This window comes from Epinephelus moara, chromosome 2, assembly GCF_006386435.1.
Source record: "Epinephelus moara isolate mb chromosome 2, YSFRI_EMoa_1.0, whole genome shotgun sequence".
Classification (NCBI taxonomy): Eukaryota; Metazoa; Chordata; class Actinopteri; order Perciformes; family Serranidae; genus Epinephelus; species Epinephelus moara.
This window is the reverse complement of record NC_065507.1, coordinates 24,052,134-24,072,671: the sequence shown is the minus strand read 5'-3', so window position 1 is coordinate 24,072,671 and position 20,538 is coordinate 24,052,134. Positions and strand designations below refer to the sequence as shown.

At 42.4% G+C, this 20,538-nt stretch overlaps 1 protein-coding gene across 7 annotated transcripts in view; it reads right to left on the bottom strand.

The window, feature by feature from the left end:
- Positions 1–20,538, bottom strand: part of LOC126404957 (muscleblind-like protein 1) — a 90,019-nt gene that overhangs the window by 10,039 nt on the left and 59,442 nt on the right. For all 7 annotated transcript variants that reach the window (XM_050068435.1, XM_050068406.1, XM_050068426.1 and 4 more), the window contains exons 3-5: positions 12,845–13,015; positions 6,484–6,702; positions 3,126–3,365 (exon numbers count right to left, since the gene is read on the bottom strand). In XM_050068435.1, coding sequence (XP_049924392.1) covers positions 3,126–3,365; positions 6,484–6,702; positions 12,845–13,015 — 630 coding nt within the window. The remainder of the gene's footprint in view (positions 1–3,125; positions 3,366–6,483; positions 6,703–12,844; positions 13,016–20,538) is intronic.

The following is a 20,538-nucleotide window of genomic DNA, read 5'->3' as shown; positions in this document are numbered from 1 at the left end:
GTTGGTGAGAAAAAAACAAACAAACAAACAAACAAAAAAATAAAAACAAACAAATAAAAACAAATCATTGGAATGCAATATACAACAATAACAAGACTAGGGCATGCACATTAATGGCTGTAGGGTTACTGAAAAGAGTTATGGCCCTGGACGTTGTTTACTGTCAGAGGAAAATTATGTTATAATATTGAGTGTAATGGCGTTTTGGTCCAGACAGAACATTGAGCCAGTTAATCAGATCTGTTAAATTCAAATTTAAGGAGCCCTGGATTATTGTATTGACACACACTTAAAATATCAAGCAATATATTCTTGGCTCACAAAGGAAGCTGCTCCATAAACTGGGTTTACTCAGTCTGTGATGACTCATCTACAATGACTGTTGCCCTGGAACTAAACCCAAGGCCTGTACTACGAAGCCACTTCAACTTACCCACAACATCTTTAGTTATCTGGTGTGACCAACCCTAATATTGACCGTCTGGATGACCGGTACTACAAAGCTGGTTATCAACTAGTTCAGTCAGCTCTGGGTTTTCCTATCCAGCCACAGGCACGTTCATTTGAAAGGCGTGGGGTTGTTAACTACGAGTGACATCATCAGATCCATAAATGAAAGGTTACTTCATATGATATGAGATGAAATAGTACTGAAGGTGTTTGCCACTGCGAGAGAGTAAAATTTCAGTGGCATGGGATGTAAATAATACTCTGTAATCTTATAACAGAAAAAGCAGAAACATTGAAAATACCATCCAAAAATACACCACTGGCTGAGACTTAAATTACCTGTAGGTATCACTTGACCATAGTTGGCAATGGTATTTTTTCCTATTTAGTTGGATGATGATGAAAATACTCTGAATATGTCACATAAAACACTTTAAAGTGATGCCAGACTGTTTCTACTACTTAAGTAAAGGGTGGAAAAGTAGTTAATGATGGATGAGGTATATTTGACCGAAGTCTTGCATTTATGATAACGAGAGCCAGTTAACAGTGTCGATTTTTTTTTTCTGATAAAATATTATCTCTTCTCCTAGTTCTCATGATGCAGGTATCTCGTTATTCTGAGCAGCAGTGATGGAATCAGAGCGTAAAAGTAGCAGCACTATTGCTGCAGACTTAAATAAACATTGCATAAGTTAAAGAACAGCTAACATCGTGTGTTTAATGTTGTAAAAGATCTCTCTGTCAGAAGCTCTGTTTTAAAACCAGTGGAAATAGAGCCCTTGGACAGTTAAATGATTCTACTGACCTATAACAGCATATGGGCCACTCTATTTTACCTGAGAGTCCAAACTTTTGTTCATGGATGATTTTTTTCTTCAGTGATCTGATTGGTCAGAGGTCGGGGTGTTTACAGACTGTGATCCAATACCCTCCAGAGCAGGTTAGCTGTTCAGCATATGTTGCCACAGTGATTTATCCCGGTAAAATGAGAACCAGCTTTGTTGTACTAAAAACCCAGAGTTCACCCTGAAGTTACCTCGCTGACTCCAAATCCTGCTTCATAGTACAGGCCTCAGGTTAACTTGATCCTGACCCCTGATCCCAGACCAGTTTTTAACCCAACTCTAAAAAAATGGCTGCAACTGCCATTACCATCTGAACAAAATGAGACACTGTGTTTTCACTTCAGTTCTGCACCTTCTAATCTCATCATACAATGGTTATAAATCAAAATCATAAATGTTTTTGTGAAATTTTCACAATTAATGTAGATATAATCTGCCATTGACCAGGTAAAGATAACTTTCCTGCACCAAAGTTAAGAGGATTTTTTTTCTTTCCTTAATTTTTGCTTCAATAATACATTTTTAAAAATCTGTTAATCACTTATGAAATATATTTTAATAGCCAAAGTAAAGATTTGCTACTAAGGGTAGATCATGTATTTACTTGCATGGCACCTGAATTGTGGACCTAACAACCACAGTTCACACTGCTGCTTCTGCAGCTAGATACATGTGAACTTAAAGCCACAGCTATGGGGGCAGCAGAGAGCTAAACTATTAGCAACATCTTCTCTCAATCTCTGAAACACTTTGCTGATAGTAACATGCGTTTTATTTAGTTTATTGTCCATCTTCCCTTTTTGGGTTGCTTTGCAGTGCAGGCAGTTGTTGTCAATGCTGGAATATCAACTTCCTCTGCAGGATTCTCCTCCATTGAATCAGGTGTACATGTGCATCTGTATATGTAGAACAGCCAAAAGGAGTTCCTTCTCTCTGAAATGACCTGAAATTGGCCACAGTTTTCTGTCTTTCTAAAGCCTGAAACAGAGCCAATAGGAGGTGCAGAACTCTAGTGTTCTTTCAGTCCACTCGAATTACAATATGCTCATATTTTATCGTGGGATTTTTGCCCAGTGACATCAAAATGAAACCGCCTACCCAAGCTTTAACATTTTAAAGAGAAGAGATGATTAAAAAGGGAAGCTATTGTTCTAATGAGGAAGCTAATGTGATCATATTATACCTAATTTGGCTTTAACGTGAGAGGTTAACTGACATCAAGCTTACCCTCCTTACTGGAATACCTGCTGCATAACAGAATTTGTTTAAGCAAAACCTTAAGTTTAAATTACCGGCAGTCTTCACAGCTGTCTTTTCAGCAAAAAATGTAACATACGTATCGACTGCAAACAAGCGCAAAATATACAACTAACAAAGCAGCAAAATAAGGAGGAGCAGGAGGCTCAGTCACACACTAGCATGATCGCTACAGCCTGCTGCTAATGAAGCACACATTGACCCTCTGTGTCTTCTCAGTGCATGTGGGGTCAGAGCTGCAGAGAGCAGGAGCAGAGGAGACTGGGATGTGTACTGGGAGGCTGAGTAAAACAACAGGGTAGAAGGTGTTGACTTAAACAACTACATCCATAAGTGACTGGAAAATCAGAGTGTTTGTGGTGCGTTGTGTGTGATCATGTGCAGGTCACGTTGAACGAGCCCACATCAACATTAGAAGAGCTTAATGACTTGTTTTAGGTGATCACATGAGAAATGAGATCTGGCTTGATTTCTGGAATATGAACGCTACTCTAGGTTAGATTTTGTTAGTTGGATGCTTTGACACAGTGCATGTTCTTTAGCTGTTGCAGTCTGTGGACAGACACCTACCATGGCTGCAGCAGCCGCAGCCTGGTTAACTTGGTGTTGGGCGGCTTTGATCTTGGCCTGCAGGTGAGCCGGAGGGTGAAAGTACTTGCACTTCTCCCTCGAGCAGCGGCCCTTAATATAGTCCATACACACAGTGACCGTGTTGTCGTTGGTGTCAATCATAGTGCTATCCGAAGGGTGGGCGAAGCGACAGTCATTCTCCCCGCGCGTGCAGTTACCCCGTTGGTATTCCCGACACACCTGGCGCACAAGAAACACACAAACAAACACACGTTTCACTGCTTTAATTTTGTTTACATGTCGATAAGATCTCAAGCCTGCAGTAAAACACACACATAAATGCGCACAGACAGCACACCCACACACACATTATGAAGTTACTGTTCACTTTTACTTCACATCTGATGAAGTAATCAATCTGTTCAGTCATTTCAGAACTTGACAATCACTTTACCAGACAGAGCTAACCAATCTTAGAGACAGGCTCGGCCATTACTGTTGATTGATAAGCAGAACAGACCGTAACCAGCGTTTACAGACTCATTAATCACACGGCATTTATTCATTATTCAAATGAACTGTGTTGTTGTTCTTCCTCGTGGAGACAGAAGGGGGCAGCATCTGCGTGAACAGTTGGGAAACTGATTGCCTCAGCCTGGATGTAAGGACTCAATGAGGCTCGTGGGAAATATGAAGCTGGTTACACTCAAGGGAGGCTGCAGCTGACGTAATCACCAGCCCACGCATAATAAAACACACACACATACACACACAAGGTGGGTGCACATATAAATTATGAGGCAGCATTTTTTCCTCAGAATTAAATTTTGACACTTAAATAGCTGTGCAATAACTTAGGATCTCTGTTTGAGCACAGGCAGACACTGCTGCGTCTGAACGCCTTTCGAATCCTATCCGGCCCCAAATGAAATGTAATTTCATGGTAGGTTGTATCGATCTATCAGTTATTTTAATAGAACAAGCCATTTACCAAATGTCTGTTTACCAGTCTCACTGTCTGCATGCATAAGGGATTTGATTTGTGGCGGAGCGGCTGCCAGACAAAAGGCCACCAATGGCGTAATCTACAAACTAACCCTGCTCTGTCTCCTGTCATGACAGCTCATCATCCCCAATCACTGATCTGTGCGAGCAGTGGGGCAGGTTTCTCTCTCTGTCTGTCTGTCTGTCTGTCTGTCTCCTCTCCCTCTTACGCACCTCTGTCACGCACTCACACAGTCACATATGAATGTACACCTACACGTGCCCACTCGCACATTAATTCCCCACCACTGCCACCATCACCACCGCTGCTACTGGTCTTATTTTTTTTTTTTTAAAGAGAGAGAGACAGAGAGAGAGAGAGAGAGACTGCCTTGTTGTCAGGCAGATGTTGGAGAGGCGGGTGAGGGAGGGAGGAAACAAGGGAGAGAGGAAAATGTTAGAGTGGTTGATGAATAAAGAGTAAAGGACAGACAGATGGGGATCAAGGAGACAGAGTGAGAGTCTTTGGAATCGAACGAGCGTGGCTGGCATGGAAAAAAAAATTAGAGACGAAAGGGAAGACTAAATGGAAGCAATGTGACGTGCTCTGCAGGTGCGAAGCTGTGTGTTTGTCTTAACAGTGGTTAATCGTGCATTAGAGAGAGCTAACCCTGCGAAAGTGCTTAGTTGGACAAACAAATAAAGCGCCTGTTAATCATATTTCTGTCCCCATGGTAACTGTCCCTCTGGGCCATTTACATCGCCATGGTTTCAGGTAAGCTACATATGATTTTATGCACGCTGAAAGGCTGCAGTATAGCTCCATAAAAGATTGAGACGGAGAGGCTGCCTGAAAATATTTCTCGGGAAAAACAGTCTGGAGGATTGTCTTCTAAAATAGGAATTTCTCTCAGTCTCAAGGAAACAGCCTGTAACATATCTACTCGCTGGTATGTGTGTCGGTCCACAGAATTCCAGCTATGTTTATTTTTTTGACGACACACCAGAAACTGAAATATGTCTGGCCCTTTTCTCTCAGATATTTTTAGCAAACCTAGTTCCTGACAAATTAGGCTAGGATATGAATTCTCCCAATCAAAAAGCCTCAGCAGCACACGCAGGCTGAGCACTACAGGCAGCGTTGACCACTGGGCCTAAATATCTTTGAGGGAAAACAGTGAAAATGAGCTGATTTTCTCTCCGCAGCCCGTTATTGCATTTGGCTGATAAATATTACACATCTGCTGGGCTGTTCACTGCACTTTAGCACAGAACGCTATCAATCCTTTGCCAGACAACCGTTTCAATCTCAGCCTGAACCGAGAGCTGCTATTCGTCCTCTCTTAACAACTTCTTGCCTCCAATTTTCCCCCACCTTTGTAACTTCCTCTCACCAGTCACGACTCCTTTATGAAATTCAATCATAACTCCCTCCATTGTTTCTGTTATCTTTGTCTCTGCTTGCCCCAACCGCTCCCCTGATGACCACAACAGGTCTCCAAATTGATTTCCTATCTCCCCCTCCGTCTCTTTTTCCTGTCATTGACCCATTCCCTCGCTCTGCATGTCATCCACTCGTTCATCGGGCCTGGAGACTTCCTCAGCCTCACCCCCATTAATTACCCAGCTACCCAATGTTACATTTTAAATGTAACCTTCCTAACGTGCTCACACGCCTCCTGCCTGCCTCCAACGATTTGCCCATTATTCGGCTGCAAGTGTTTCCCGGGTGGGGCTGCATAATGGATGAGATTGACTTACTGTCCAATTAATGATTATCTGAACACAGCTAGAGGAGCTGCACTCATCAGGTATCAAATGACTGATTGGCTTCATGGAAGAATTAAAGATTTTTCTGAAAATTACACACTGATAGAGTATAACTTGAGCCTGTGTCAAACAATGCTTTCTCCTGGCTGTTGATGGGATGCAGCATCGACAGCGGTAGTGTTTGTAGAGAGTTACTCTAATTAACGTCTCTCTCTCTTTGCTCAGGTCCGGGTAATGACTATATTATGGTAATGGGATGTAGTTACTGTAACAGAAACTGTGTACCAGATACATAATTAAAGTCTACAAACAGGCAAGACTTTCCAACCCATGCCTTTAATATTCAAACAGGCACAGTCCACATTTCAAAGCTCAATCTGTTTGCATAGCTGGGAAAAAGACCCTCACCGGGTGCAGTGTTTACTTGAGTTTTGTTAATCTATTTTTTAATCTGTGATATGAAAGTGGAAAAATAATTATGCAAATCCCCTCATCTGTGTGGTCTGTGGTGTGTGTGCTTGCGCAGTCACATTCATCCCATTTATACCTGTGTCCGTGTGTGTGTGTGTGTGTGTGTGTGTGTGTGAACGTGTGTGTTGCTCACCTCCAGTCTGTCTGTCCTCATGAGTTTCTGTGCAGCAGCAGCAGCAGCAGCTGGTACGGGGACATTGGGGTTGCTGGTGACCAGTACGGGGGCACTGGGCAAGATGTCAGCGGGCATCAGGCCGGGCGACACGGGGCCAAGGTAGGGGTTAAACGCAGCGGCCGCTGCCGCAGCAGCATTGACATTGGTTGCAAGGCTGGGTGTGACTGAAAACATGGGCTGTGGGCACATGAAGAATGAGAGAGATGAGCAAAAAATGAGTATCTCACTCAGATTAATAACAAAGTCTATATATAAAAATGTTGAATATTTAATCACATCCACCAATAAGTATAATGCCATCCTCCCCCGCTCACACTCAAATAACCCACTGAAGATATGTGAAATAATCATCAACAGCCAGGCAGGGGGCATGACCTGTGTTGGGAGGCGGTGTCAAAAATAGACATTTAATGGTCCTACATCTGAGGGGCTGCTTGTCTTTTATTTGAGATAACACATAAAGGAGACTCTACATGTGGTATCACCTCCTCCCTACATGGATCAGATGGAATCACACGCTTCTAACACCAGAGATCACACAACATATAGGAGTAATAGCTGAGGGATGTCAAGCTGTGTGCACACAGGAGGGTGGAGATGGGCTATACTGTACACACACGTACCGCCTGTATGTGCTATACTGGAGTTTGAAAGACACATTCTGTGAGAGGGAGGCTAAGGAGTATGCTAGCTGACATAGCGCAGTGTAAGTTTTCCCTGCACGTTCCTGACCTCAGCCCCAGTCTGAGGATTGTCTCTTGAGCCCCTGCCAACACGACACAGTGAGTAATAGAGCAGCGGCAGCCAAGGCTGGACAGCTACATTCCTCCCAAAACCTCCTCGCTGCTCTGGGATGACTCAGAAAATCAGGAATAATGGCGTGGACTTTCTAATTCCTTCAGCGCTCCCCTCTGGAATGTCTGAAGAATTATGTCCTATCACAAGGTACTCTGGAAAAGTACATGTGTCTCAGTTATCAGTTTGGGATATTCACAGCTCAAGGTTGGTATGACATCAGTGAAAAGACTCACAGTCATGAGGCTGTAAAAATGCGGTGATGTCATCCTGCAAAAAGTTTGTGATCTTGCTCTTGGCCTTTTCTGGAATGTCTCCCCACTTAGCATTGAATCATTTCCAGTAATGATAGGATATTACAGATTCTTGCTCTAAATCACGGTCATAACAGATTGGAAACAGTAATGTTAACTTGAGCATATTCACACAGTAGGAACATCTCACTGCACGCCTCCTGTCATTAATTTGTGTTGCTGCAGTGATGTCGTGTCTGTTACAGTGGCTGACAAGGACAAATTCACTATTACAGCCCAAAACATTTCCATGCAGAGAAACGCAGCTCCAGAATTGATGCCAATTTAAAAAAAAAAAAAAAAAAGTAAAACAAATAGAGGAGCAGAAATGTGCTGCAAAAACACACAAACCCCAAAAAAGAAATGCAACAGAAAAATGCTGCTTCACATCCAGTCAAAACTACAGAAGTTCTCCAGGCCTCTAGGGGCAGTGATAAGTGGAACAGCTTGATTTCTGACCCAGAGCGAGAGAGTGTTTGTTTTTGCAGCAGGAAGAAAAGTTGAGTAAAGAGGCGTCATAAGAAGGTACATTTTCTTTTGCACATTTAGCCTTAGTCTTTTACAACATCATGAAAGAGAAACAGCTTCGTTTGTGAGTTCTTGACTCTGCATCGTTCCTGTATTTGCAGTGTGTTGCTGTTTAAGTTTTGCTTTCTGCAGCACTTTTTTGCATTTGCGGCATGTTTTCTTTGGGATTTTTGTGTTTTTGAATTGGCATCATTATCGCAGTCGCAGCAATCTAAATGTTTTTTTTGCCCGTTGCAGCACATTTGCCCTTGTCAACCACTGCAGTTTGCATAGCTCCTTCTTCAGTTGTTTTTAGTTACAATGATTCCCCTTTTACATACCCTGAATTCAAATTAGAAACGCATGTCACACAAAGCGAGCATTGCAAATACAGTATACGTACGTTAATCAAGCCATTAAGATCACGCATGTTAAGATTAAAGATCAAAGATAATTTTTCTACATCACAATGTCACATGACAACAGAATGCTATGAGGGTATCATTTGAGTCAGACCGAACAACTGCCTTTCTAAGTATTGAATCAAAGGATCAAAAGCAATGTGATCATCTCGAGGCATTTTAGTTGTGGGCCACATACAGCCCAATTTGATCTCAAGTGGGCCAGACCAGTAAAAACCATTGCATAATAACCCGTAAGTAATAAAGCGCCCCAAGTTAGTGTATAGAAGAAACATTACAAGTAGCTTACAATCTGAAAACAATTACAAAGCAGGCCATTTACAAATCAAATGATGAACAGCCTGAGATGTAGGCTGAAGACTGAAAGAACAATAAGTGCAATTTCAACAATATGTCTGTTTTTCAGCAAACTCCCCCTCAGGGTGTGGCTTTGGTGCAGATGCTATACCGTTAGCAATAAGGTAGCTAGCTTTCACAGCTGCAATGCTGATCTCTCGGCTAAACTAAAACCAGACTAATGTTTCCTCAACCCTGCCAACAATTAATTTATCTTCTCTGTTCTTAGTTGTACTTGCAAGTTGATGTATTTTTAGCCATAATAAGTTTGACAGTGGTGCTGAATATAATATCCCTTTAGCACTGAAAGGTGCTGTGAGCATACCAAGTACACTGGCTTCCCATTTACTAGATTGGATCCTTTGAAAACATTAACCTTGATGATTGACCACAGAGACGATAAATGCCACAGTCTTTAGAGTTGTACAATAACTCTATTTTGCTATGCTTTTTATTAGTGTCTGAGTCTGAGCTTAAGTTATTTCTATGCTATTCAGGAGAAATCTTGTAAAATGTGCACAATATCTCTAAAATACGTCCTTATAATAAACTTTAAAAAAAATTGTTACAAGGTGTCTATGTGAAATAAAAAGTCATGAGGTCATAAAATATTGACACAGCACAGCACTGCATGTGTATAATAGTGATGAGCCTGTCGACCTACAACCCACTGGTCCCACGGGTTGACCTGTGGGTCGGGCAGTCTGGTTAAGTTTGTAGGAAAATATCATGGGTTTTCCATGGATTCAGTGTGGATAGAGCAATGCTTGTTTGCTTGCTGTTAGGACATAGTGTTATGCCTTCGTATTCTCAGAGGGAAGTATTTTTACTGCACATTATGACCATTCATTCAGTCATTTACTTTCTGTAACCGCTTGGTCGCCAGACTATCACAGGACTAACACATAGAGACAGGCAACCATTCACGCTCACATTCCGGCCAATTTAGAGTCATCAATTAACCTGCATGTCTTTTGACTGTGGGAGGAAACCGGAGTACCTGGAGAAAACTCACGCTGACACAGGGAGAACATGCAAACTCCACATGGAAGGGACCCCCCACCCCGGGTTTGAACCAGAAACCTTTTGCCATGAGGCAACAATGCTAACCACTGCACCACTGTGTCACCCACATTATGACCAGAGAGTTTTAAATATGTCGGACTTCAACAGATTTTATCATCAAAAACAGGTAACAGAAACCCTGAGTGCATCAGCTCTGATGATAAAGCTTCTTGAGAGAGACAGAGAGGGTGGAAGGTGGACTATTGCACAATGGTTTATGTAAGCTGTAAAAAATGTAATCACGCAATGACTCACCTGCCAAAACCCAAAATATTTTCTAACAAACTTACACAAACTTTCTGCGGGACCTGGGCAATGTGGGTCAACCGCGCATCACTACTGTCCACACTGAATCTGTTAAATAGGCACTTCTCTTATGTCATGTAAACAAACCACTTAAAAGATGGGTCAGTACCTGCTGTCTTCCTACATTTGTAGCCTACTTTTCAAACAGAAAACAAACATTTTACACTGTGATATTTACTGTAAATGACATGCAATATAGCAAACTACGACTAGGTTGGTATTAGCAATGGTCATTACCAGAAACTTTCAGCTCCGGTTTGCATGTTGGGTGTGGGTGATTGATAAATGCATGTGTTTACTGTTCTAGTGGGGTGGTTTGGCTCTCACAATGGGTTAGGTTGGTGCAAGCTTTAATAAACTCTGACCCATGCATCACTAGTTTCTAAAATTTGCCAAAGTTAGCTAACATTAGTTTCTATTAGCTGCTGGTCATACCAGACCAAGGCAGGCTGTAGCAGCAACCATTTTTATACACTATGCTTCCTCCCTGCTTACCCCCCACCCAAATATGGGGATACATCTACTGTAATTACAGACGTAAGACACCACTGGAATGCCCTTTCTTCCTCTCTTTTTCTACACACAAACAAGTACACCAAAAATTAGTGAGTGAGTGAGTGAGTGAGTGAGTGAGTGAGTGAAACAGTGCTGTAGATAGATATAATTGTAATGTGGGCTGTCCGCTGACGTTGACTCTATAATAAAAAGCATCACGAGCACCATCACTCACAGACAGCTGTAATGGACCCTAATTACTTCACCCTCTGCACAGTTCCATGCGTGAAATGAAAGCACTTTCCTACGCACACGGAGGGAGGGTGGACAGCTATAGACAAAAAAGTGGGAGAGCAGCAGATATAATTTGGTAGAGACACCAGGGATAGGGGCAGGAAACTAAGCTAAGGACACAAGGGAGGGATGGAGGAAGAACGTCTGATTCCTGGAAAGGCTGGTACCCGGTCTTACCCTTTGTTCCCTTTGCACACAACACGGCTCTGTTTTCTTGACTTTTCTTTGTAGTTGAGGTCTAAAGCCATCTCTCCTCACTGCTGTCGTCCTATCTCCTTCACTTTACCTACCTGTCTTTACTCTGTTCATTTATCTCTTCCTGCCTCGCTTGGTCCTCCCTTTCTTCCTCTGCTGTGTCCTTCTCTGTCAGCCTGTCTTCCTCCTCCTCTCCTCTCCCCATGACATAAACAGAAAAGGAAGGCTTTGCAGTCCCAGGGAGATCTATTGCTTCTTTAAACCCTTTCATGGTTTCCTCTGTTCCTCTCAATGGGCCTCTCGACTCAGCCCCTTTTCCCCAGATAAGGGTGATAAGCCATCGGCTAAGTGTGCATATGTGTGAGTGTGTGTGTGTGTGTGTGTGTCGGAGCATGCAGCATCTGAAGTTCTTTTGAATAGTCTGAGACAAATTCACTCCGCTGCTCTCACTTAAGCATAAAGAGACACAGGAGAAGACAGAGGAATTACTTCAAGCCTGACTGACAGGTCTCATTGACTCTGTAAGGTCTCATGGATGGGGCAGGGAAGGATTCATTTGAACTGGCTGAACGGAGCTCCGGCCATCACCTTGAAGATCCTTGGAGCATGCAGCACCACCACACAGCCATTTCTGATGTAATTTACTGCGTGTGTGTATGTGTGTGGGAATTTCATGATAGTAATGTAATACTTTATTGATCACTGTACAAAAAATACTCCCACAATGACGATACGAATTCAGCGTCTGACGCCTTGGGGCAGGACTAAACTTTCACACTCCAATTAAACAACCCTGGTATTTCATATCTAGCATACCTTTCTCTTTAACCAGTCAAACAGTTAGAGGATACATTTTGTAATTTTGTACAATACAATTGTAATAGTTTGAAACAAAGGCAACGCAGAGTCAAAACCATGATCAGCATTTTTATAACTGGCCACAAGTTGATCATATGATTGCCCTCATGTTAGGCTAATGTGATTAACGTCCTCACCCTTAACATATTCAATTAAATGAGACCAAAATCTCTCACAGAGCATGCTGCAGGCACTCTGAAACCACAGACTAAGCTGCGGAACAAATTTCCAGTAATCTGTCAGAGATCACCAACTTTTGACTTTAAATGAGAGATTCCCATTAAAATATCATTATTGATTGCAATTTTTTTTCTGTGTCTTTTGCTCCTAGAATAACAAACTACATTTGGATTTGTTCTCTTTTTGGTGCACTAATTGTATTTCACTCTCTAGCCTGCTTAATCATTTATAGATATTTAACTATTGTTACAACCAAAAAGCGATTTTTGGCACGGTGGAAACAGTCCACTTACGCAATCATTACAAAAGTAACAGCTGCAAACTTTTTTGAGCATTACAAACAATCTGATATGACTGTATTATCTATATTTGACCCATTGTTTCCACTTAAAATTAAACTATCTCAAAGAGGCGTATCATGCTTAAATCATTTGTTAAGAGTTCTTGCTCTGTCAGTAACTCCAGATACATTTTACGTAGATGAAGAGTGAAGAATTTGTACTCCTTTGTGTAGGAAAATTGATGTAATATGTTTTTGTTTCTGTTGATGTGAGCTGTGTTATGTCCTCTCACCACTGGCTGTAGCTGTGTGCCGGGCATCATGGCATTGGCAAGCTGCATCTGCTGTGCCAGCATGGCCATGTTTTTCTGCTGGATGAGGTTGTTCCTTCCATTGATCTCCAGCTGGGTCTTTAGGTGCGGAGGAGGGTGCAGGTACTTACAGTTCTCCCTGGAACAGCGGCCCTAATGGGGTGAGAGAGGAGGAGGAGACAAGGAGGGCGAAAGGGTGAAGGGAAGGGATAAGGAGGATAGAGACATGGATGGAGAGGAATTAGAATAGTGTTTCCTTTAACTGTTGCCTAATGTAAAGAAGTAATGAGCCTTGACTCAAGCTGCTGCCCTCCGATTTAGCAGGCGCTGACCTAACATCACTGGCATCTGGGCCTGCCACTGGCTCTGTGGTAAAGAAGACCGATCAGTTCTGTTTCCTTTTTCCCCCTTCGGGACCTAAGCCGTGTGCTCACTTCCTTTCCCTATTTCCTCTAGGTCCCATCGAGAGACAAATTAGCTTCAAGAGCAGAGATAAAGAGGATTAGCTGTCTATCTGCTTCTGCTAACAGATTGTAATACACAGAGCAGAAGAAAAAGAGACAGAGAGAATGATGCACTGTCCAAGTGATGATACGGATGCTTTTAATTATCTATTAATCTGGCAATATTTTTTGATTAATCTATGAAGCATTTGGTCCAAAAAAAGTCAGAACATTGTGGAAAAATTACAAATTTTTCCATCACAATTTCTTGTTTTGTCAAATCACCCATCCAAAATCCACACATATTCATTTTACTGTCATATCAGACAAAGAAATGCAGCTCATCCTCACTTTTATAAATCTGAAACTAAAGAAAGTTTAGACTCCACATTTTAGCTTCAAAACTAACTTAGCCGATTAAGGGTTGGCACACATGCCACATCTTTTTGCCCTCAAAACATTTTTTGAGATAAACAGTTCAATTTTTGGAATGCAGCAATGTGTACCGCATATCATGTGATGAGGACAATTAATTACAGTCAGTAGATATCTTCCCTTTCTTCCGTAACATGATAAATATGGAGAAGAAGTTGATCATTTTAGTGCAGGGCTACCCAGAGCTTTACATCTGCAACCTTTTAGTCATGGGCTGGCTTGGCTTGGTTTGGGCCGTCAGCCCAGCACAGCAGGCATTTGCAATTCCATTACAACAGGGCTACCTTCTTGAAGCTGATGTTTAAAAACAGCTGACTCATCCACAGCAGGGCAGGTAAAAGAAGTTTACCTGTTGGAGGTGAGCTGTTTGCAGAGGTGCAGTAAGAGCCTGTTGTCTGCAGCTCTTCATCAACATCTCACTGTGGTTGTTTCTAACCCTAACCCTACCTGCCATATTATTAGACTTGTCTTCATTCAAGAGACGTTGCTGACAAAGTTCCGCTAATTAATTAATAACACTTTTCACTGCCTATGGATTCTTCAAAATAAAAGTCCCCTGGTATTTTTGCTGCATGTGTTTTTCCACTGCAGGGCAGGTAAAAGAAGTTTACCTGCTGGAGGTGAGCTGTTTGCAGAAGTGCAGTAAGAGCCGGTTATCTGCAGCTCTTCATCAACATCTCACTGTGGCTGTTTCTAACCCTAACCCTAACCCTGCCTGCCACATTATTAGACTTGTCATTATTGAAGAAAAGCTGCTAATAAAGTTCCGCTATTCGGGTATAAACATATTTCATTTCCTGTAAGTTCTTCACAATTAAAGTCCCCCGTTATTTTGTTATATAAAAACTTTTATTGTGAAGCAGCAAAATAAGGAAATGCAGCAGCACGTGTACTAACAGCAACTAAGAAACGAGATCATATTTCTCCTGTTTTAGCTTCTCTGCACTGGCTCCCTGTAAAATCCAGAATTGAATTTAAAATCCTACTGTTAACTTATAAAGCTCTAAATGGTCAAGCTCCATCATATCTTAGAGAGCTCATAGTGCCTTATTATCCCACCAGAACACTACGCAGGGTTACTCGTGGTCCCTAAAGTCTCCAAAAGTAGATCAGGAGCCAGAGCCTTCAGCTATCAGGCTCCTCTCCTGTGGAATCATCTTCCTGTTACGGTCCGGGAGTCAGACACCATCTCCACATTTAAGACTAGACTTAAGACTTTCCTCTTTGATAAAGCTTATAGTTAGGGCTGGCTCAGGCTTGCCCTGTACCAGCTCCTAGTTAGTCTGACTTAGGCCTAGTCTGCCGGAGGACCCCCTATAATACACCGGGCACCTTCTCTCTCTCTCTCTCTCTCTCTCTCTCTCTCTCTCTCTCTCTCTCATTGTGTCATGCGGATTACTGTTAATTTATTATGTTGACCTGTTCTGTACGACATCTATCGCACGTCTGTCCGTCCTGGAGGAGGGATCCCTCCTCAGTTGCTCTTCCTGAGGTGTCTACCGTTTTTTTTCCCCGTTAAAGGGTTTTTTTGGGGGAGTTTTTCCTTATCCGCTGTGAGGGTCCAAAGGACAGAGGGATGTTGTATGCTGTAAAGCCCTGTGAGGCAAATTGTGATTTGTGATATTGGGCTTTATAAATAAAATTGATTGAATTGATTGATTGAGTTTTCAAGCAGCAACTTCACACAACTTATAATATGGTGGATAGCGAACAAAACAGTAAAATAAAGCAGATATTTAAAGTACAAACAGGATGCAGGAGAGAAACTAAACTCCAAACCACAGAGATTCAGGTAGAAGCTACAAAAGTACTGAGAGCTCAACACAGAGACTTTTAAAGATGTTTCTCTCTGGTCTCCTGCAGACAGAGGTGAGTAAAGTCTTGCAACATGAAGGCTTGTTTAGGGGGTAGAATGGGGGGGTCATTGGAGGTTGGCTGCGGTCAGGAAGACATCACTGCTACCCACATCAGCGTGAGTGGCCTGGCTGTCGGACCTACTCCAGAGAAGGTACATCTCCAGCGTATCTAAACTGACAATGGAAACACAAATCGGCGCGGCATGGCTTGACTCAGTGTAGCCAAGAGTGACAATGGAAAAAGTGTAATGTACACATAAATGCCTGAAAGAAGATCAGCTCCGAAATTTCTGGTAACTGGGCTATACGATACAACTTCAGATGCAACCTGCCTCCATACCCCTATAAGTAGGCACAAGTGTAGCACCTGGCACCTGACCTCACATTTTCTGTGTCCCGGCCCTAAGTATTTTCAAAATAGACGCAGATTCATTTTCCCATTCATCAAATAACTGTTTAATTAACAATTCATTTTAACTCTGGTCAACCTGTGCAGTGAACTTTTTAATTCAAAAGGTCTTTTTTTTCATGAGATAAATTATGTTACAAGGAAAAAAGGCTCAAGTTCAAAAAGGTTTAGGACATAACTCTTTGTCTGACAGTTGTTAAGTAAAAATAAAGACAGGAAATTAAAAGGAAAGACAGAAAAAACACTTGTCTTTCTACCTGAACTGCTGCTGCACTGTTGCTCGGACTCCAAGGAGGAACTGTTCAGGGAATTTCAATTAGCAAAGACTTGCTCTCTCCTCCATCCTACAGCCCTAAAAGCTGTCCCACTTGATGCTGGATGTTTAACATGGCCGTCTGAATCACTATTGATCTCCTCCCAACTGAGAGAAATGACTTGTGTGTCGATACTTTACATCATATCAGAAAAGAACAGGCTGGGGGACTGATCCCGGATCGATATATAATTGGAGACTTCTGCGACAATAAACATAAACACATCATGGCACTTTATCTAATATTGTGCTAGTGTCTATAGGCAGTGTGGTGTGTGTCTGGGTGCTCGGAGCTGTGGGTGATTATATTCATCCAGCAGCCAGCAGCCAAGGGGAGAAGGAGGGAATGTAATTTACACTCTCATAATGCCTGCTCCACTGAACACTCCCCTGGATAGGTGTAATATTTTAGGTATCTCCTCCTCTTTTTTATCCCCCCTCCTCTTCCCCTTCATTCCCTCCTGCCTGGATCGCCTATACATCCCAAGCCCCATGCTGATATTTGTTCTCCTCATCATGAATACAGAGCAGCTGAGGTGCAGCGGTGCTGCTGTGATCTCCGTATGTGAACATGTTCATGTATGTGTGCAGAATGTGCAAAGCAGAAGTACTACCCTCACTCTGCCTTTGTCGCTTTCGCTCTTTCTTCTCCTCCCGCCTCAATCTTTCCTCATCGAAATGCATCCTCCATCTGTGTCTTCCCATTACTCCTTTATATGAATCTGTTTCCAGGGGATGGGGAGAACAACCCTGCGACAACTCCACAGCACCACCTCCCATGGGGAATTAAAGGTTGGCTGTCATGCTACTGCTTATCTCAGTAAGATTACCTGCTGCCCATTGCGGCCCACTATTATGACACCTGCTTTCACAACCTGACACATAGACTCTCCCACTCTTACTCTATTCCTCCCACCTCTCGTTATTCCTCTCCTTGTCTCGCTCTATCTCTCCATCTCTGCCTTTTATTTCCTCGTGCAGCCTGTTCTGCCTAGCTACAGCGGAAAAGATACTTTGCATTGGGGAGCAGCAGAATGTCAAGAGTTCTCCTGGCATTTTCATTGGCTGAGAGCGATAGTACTCCCAGTCTGCTGATTGGCCTGGAGGCACACATTAACAGTGCTCCTAGTCTGGCTCATCCCTGTGTGGCTGAGACTATTGATCAGCGCTAATTGGTTAATGTCTTTTGATTTTCAAAGCACATTCCCCCTGGGTGACTAGACTCCACCATGTCAACTCCAGCCGTGAGTGTATGTGCCTATGTGTGCGTATGTGTGTGATTAACTGTGACAACGCACAGCGTGCATAAAATCCCCCAAGCACTCTTTGATGGCAAGCTCTTTATCGGTTTGCATTTGGAATGGTCAACTTCAAGGCTGCTTTACTTAACGTGTTCGCAGATGAAATGACAACAGAATGTGTGATTTGAAAGGTGTTTATCATAGTGACGAACACACTCAATTACCACCAAACAGAAACAGAATAAATAGAGAGGACGTTGAACTGTTTGCCGTGGTCATTTGACAAGTACAAAAGAACACACATCAGCGGGGCTGTAAAGTGTGTCGCACTCACTAGTGGCCTATTTTAACACCTACTTTCCCTATTTAACAGAAAAATACAACCACGCACCAATCCAAATTCACTCCCACACCTCATCAAACTAAGACTAATGTTAACTCATTGTGAAGCACACTTCATTCAAACTCGACAGAAACAAAATAAAACGAAGTTAGTCTTTTTAGTCCTCAAGTAAGTTAGTCCACTGTTCCAACAATCAGCTATGGTTTCATCAAAGTTTTGGGTGTGCCTCATCATCTCAGTCACAATAATACCGGTATAATTTTTAATATGATTCTTGATCAAATTCATATCAAGATACTCGCAATATTTCGACTTGTTTGCATACTGACGTCATACTGTCACCCACAGCAACAAGCATGGCTGAAAGCGAAGTTATTATTGACTCTGCGGTTGTTCCAAAAAGAGGAGCAGCTTCAGTAGTGTGGAATAAACTGTGGCATCCTGAATGTTTTATGAACAGCCCCGGACTTCTCAGACTCTTTTAGCGAGTTACAGCTCAGAGGGAACTCATTCAGCGGCTCCTCCGGCAGCAGCGCCACATCTCTCCCTCTCACCGTTCGCACGCAGTAGTCGATGTTATCATAAACCATTGGTAATGTAAACCTATGTGGAGCTTGCAGCTAGATACAAGAACTACATTTATGTGAATGTGTAGTAGTTACAGTAGCATAGCAGCCTGTCACACGTTACAGTGTAAGGATTAGAGGAGAAATGAGCACAAGGGGCCGTACACATGGCACATTTTTTGTGCCCTCAAATTCATTGTTTTCAATGTAGACATGCGGCCTGCGTGCTTTACCATCAGATACCCCTTTCCCACCAAAGCAGTTCCAGTGCTGGTGCTGAGCTGGTGCTGGTGCTGGTGCTGGTTCTCAGTTGGTTCAGCTTGCGAACCAGCTGAGAACCAATTGCTTTTCCACAGCTCGAGGTGGTTAGGGTGCCACATCATTGCGTCACTGTATACATCAGTTACGTCGTTGCTTTTCCACTGGCGCCAAGCTCAAAGGAACAACAACAACAACGATGGCGGACCACATATTTGTGCAGCTGATGCATGCCGATGACCATAAGGCAAGGACCCCGCTTGTTTCCTCGACGGAACCCTGTTGCTTCGATGCGTCCATGGCGACACTCTTCGCTGTGCGCTTTGCAAGGTCTCGTTTATTGTTGTTGGTCTCAATAACCCCGCCCCTTTCCCTGTGACGTATGTGGTTCGTTCTTCAAGTCAAGCAAAGAACTGGTGCCACTTTGGAACCGGTTTTTCTGGCCCAGAGCCAGTTCTTTTGTCTGTCGAAACAGTAAAACCGGTTCAAAATTAAGCACTGGCCCCGAACCAGCACTGGAACTGCTTTGGTGGAAAAGGGGTAGTGACGCTGTTGCAGCGCGCACATGCTCATGAGTGCCTATTTTTCAGGGGGCGATGGCTGTGCCCTGAGATAAATTGAGGTCAACTTTTTTTCACTTACTTTGTTCCAATTCAATGTTCTTCAATTAATATTATCAATATTATTCTTCATATCGTCAAGAATATTGTTATCGCAAAAATACTATGAAATATTGTGATATTGTTTTAGGGCCTTATCGCCTACCTCTAGTCAAAATAAACCCTTAATTCACTGAGTTAGATGTGAAAATATGCTGATCTGTTTATCCCTGTGGTCTCTGTGTCATCCTCTCAGCTGCTCACTTGTTCTTCTGAGGCATCAACATGTGAATAATGGCAACAAAAGACCACAGTAAAATAACAGAAATGGTAGTATTTCAAAAGTGGCGTATTCTTATCTGAACTGCGAAAAACTCACCTCAGTAACTTGCAAGTTGGTTTGTTTTTACGAAAGTTTATACAGACGTTAGGACGCTACAACGGTTGCAATGGCAATGGTGCACATAAAAATGGCTGCTGCTCTGACCATCCTGCCATGTCGATTTGAATGGGAATATTCGTTCTATCCTCAGTGTGTCTATGCACCTGTGAAGATTTTTAGCATCTTTCTGTACATTGTTTTATTTTTCATGGCCTGCAGCTTTACTGTTTTGGTTCATCTCATCGCCTTCACAAAGTATTTTTGGCCAGCTGTTTTCAGCGCAAAAAAAAGGCTCACTGTACATAACAACCCCATCACCAAATCACCAAACAGCAGACAGACACAGCTAGCAACTAGCTGGTGAGCATAGTGAGGAACGTAGCAGCTAAAAAACTAAGGCAAAAAGAGTGAATACTGAATTAACATTCATCAGGTGGCCAAAACATGACTCCAAATGAGTGCTCATTTTTCTCACTGTCTGCTGAATGTGTAAATAAGAATCAATTTGCCAACTCTGTTTTTAGGTTTAAAGTATTCATCACTTTCTGACATTTTTAAAATATGTGAAGCTATGCTGGAACGTGCTGCAAAACTTTTTCTTAACTTTCAAGTTTTATGCAATGGCTAATACATAAAGTATGGTTTGCATAAATAGCCCTTTGTAGACAAATTGACAAATTAAAAAAAGTCTCATCTCTTATGACAACACGATCAGCATTAAGCTAAAGAGTAATTTGTGGTAAATAAATGAAAGTTTAGCAGTTGAATCAGCAGACTGATTACAGGAATTTTCATGCCTTGAAATGTACTTTCAGCAAAGCTGGAGGGAAA